Here is a 2019-nt window from a genome sequence, read left to right as displayed (position 1 = left end):
ACGAACCTCTGAACCTTGGCCTTCTCCTCCTTGATGTATGGCACATAGCGAAGCAGGGAAGTGAAGCGATTTATGAATTCATCCATGGACTGCTGTCCCAGTCGTAAGTCATGGAATTCCCGTGACCAAGCCTCCGCTGCTTCTTCCTGTTCTCCATCGAACAGTGGAGGTTTGATTTTCCGGAATTCTCCCTGTAATTCCATTTTCCGTCTCTTTGAGGTTTGCTGCTCTTGCACATTATTAGAATGGTCTTCCTGTTCTTCTTAAAGCTCAGGTGCGTAATCCCGTTCTTCAGTTCCCCTTTGCTATTCCGCACTGTGGTTGGCTAAGGGTGGATTTCGTTTATCTGACAAGCTTTTCAATATTCTTTCTTGCTCCATTGTTAATCGCGCATTGTCCTCTCGCAGACGCGCCATCTCACCTTTCAACTCTTGCACAGTTTGCAGTATTGCCAAATTGGTGCTGCGGGTCTCAGCGCCAAGCTGTACCCACAGCTCAGCATTTTCTTGAGGGATGCCACCAGCTCCCGGCATTTCCTCCATCTTGCTTATTAGCTGTTAGCAGATGGCTGTCTCTGTATGGATCTCCTAATTGATACACAAGAAAGTCAATTAGCTGCATTGTCTTTATATGTACATTATAAGATAATCCTTGCTGTTCCAGAGGCCACAGTTTTGAAACCTCTGCTCTGATACCACATTGTCACGACCACATTCTAACTTATACCAAATAAAAAAAAAAATTATCACTTGACCCTTACAAATCACTTGCCACTGTGATCACAGGGTATTCGGCATCATGGTATAACATTATAAAACATGCACATTTATTTAATTCACCTGCATTAACATGTTATGACTTACCATTAGGTTGGTTTCCACGCGGGTATGCTTACGTTACACTTTACCCACTCCAGCACTATGCCACAACCTTATTGCATTGAATAACTTGTTCACTAAACGCGGCACCAGGTGGAAAGCGGATGTTAATCCAGCTCATCCATCCTGTGGCCAGGTGGAAGGAGGCCATGTGATTGTCATGTGAACGTTCAGAGGTTGTCAGCTATGGTTTTCGCGCCAGCCTTCCCGCCCATACGAACGATGGTGATCATTCCGTTTAATCGTAGGGCTCAGATTGATCGAGGGTTTGACCGGCATCATAAAATCCCCCGAGTTCTTCGGCCTCAGCTCATTTGCGTCCAGAGCGAGCCTCAACTTAGCGGAATCTCCTCCGCACCGCTCCAGGTCTACCACTCTCTCTCGGGTATGAATCTTTCTGCTCGTAATACTAACACACAGGTTTAAAGTCCTGCAAATCGACCGTCTATTATGTATTTCATTGCACCTTGCGGTTCTCTGTTACAGATAATGATGGTTTATGTTTTGTGCAGGAGGGTTTGGTCCTTACAGCTTCTATCGCCTGCGAGGAGAGTGTGCTGGTCCACGGCCATTCCGGGTGAGTCCTCATACTTGCAAGCGTAGTAAAATAGAGAATGTCTATTGTTAGGTGGATTGGAGGTCTCCACAGGCCGGACGAGACTTATGTCTTGACATTCCTGTATTCTCAGGTCTGAATGTTGTTGTTCAAGCTTCTTGATGCGATTTACAGGCGGCCCCTTTCTATGCCGGACCTGTATCTCGTGAAACCCTAAGGTTTTAGCTATGAATGCTTACGGCTACAAGCCATTTGTAAATCGGGGTAAATGGTACTTGGATCTGAGTCCAAATCTCTGTTTTGAACTGATACAGTTAATACAATGTTCATATATATATTCCAGTATTTTGTATGGTTAATAGAACCCTTATGTTTCTATTTCTGTTACGCATTTCTATTGGACTACAGTCCCTTTCGGGCTCCTGAAGCAATTATTATGAATGATTTAGCTGCGTGTCGAACGTCTTATGCTCGGTTACGGCTTCTTAATAGATTAATGTTGTTTCCGTTTTATACTGCCGGCTATATCCAAGCTGATCTGTTTACATGATGTTCAATTTAATGTTCTTAATCGCATGCCAGTGA

General features: G+C 44.4%; 1 protein-coding gene across 2 annotated transcripts; it reads left to right on the top strand.

Annotated features, from left to right (window-relative positions):
* Positions 1-768: 768 nt before the first annotated feature.
* On the top strand, positions 769-1734 carry LOC149264059 (uncharacterized). Of its 2 annotated transcripts, XM_089388878.1 has the most exons (3): positions 769-1263; positions 1391-1455; positions 1568-1734. In XM_089388878.1, exons 1-3 carry the CDS (start codon positions 1065-1067, stop codon positions 1571-1573), a joined length of 270 nt encoding a protein of 89 aa, XP_089245004.1. In that variant the 5' UTR covers positions 769-1064; the 3' UTR covers positions 1574-1734. The 2 variants fall into 2 exon arrangements, with proteins under 2 accessions (XP_089245004.1, XP_089245002.1); XM_089388876.1 differs by having other exon boundaries at positions 1391-1734.
* The last annotated feature ends 285 nt before the right edge of the window (positions 1735-2019 follow it).

The sequence above is a fragment of the Pinus tabuliformis genome, chromosome 6 (assembly GCF_031772625.1).
Source record: "Pinus tabuliformis cultivar Carrire ecotype Pingquan chromosome 6, CPIR1, whole genome shotgun sequence".
In the NCBI taxonomy this organism is placed as follows: Eukaryota; Viridiplantae; Streptophyta; class Pinopsida; order Pinales; family Pinaceae; genus Pinus; species Pinus tabuliformis.
Note: the sequence above shows the minus strand (reverse complement) of the source record. Positions and strands in the feature narration are given on the sequence as shown.

Excerpts from the sequence above, each read along its gene's own strand:
- LOC149264059 (XM_089388876.1), top strand. The coding sequence starts at position 1,065 with ATGGTTTTCGCGCCAGCCTTCCCGCCCATACGAACGATGGTGATCATT. Across the intron at positions 1,264-1,390 it reads GGTCTACCACTCTCTCTCGG|GAGGGTTTGGTCCTTACAGC; the intron begins GTATGAATCTTT and ends TGTTTTGTGCAG.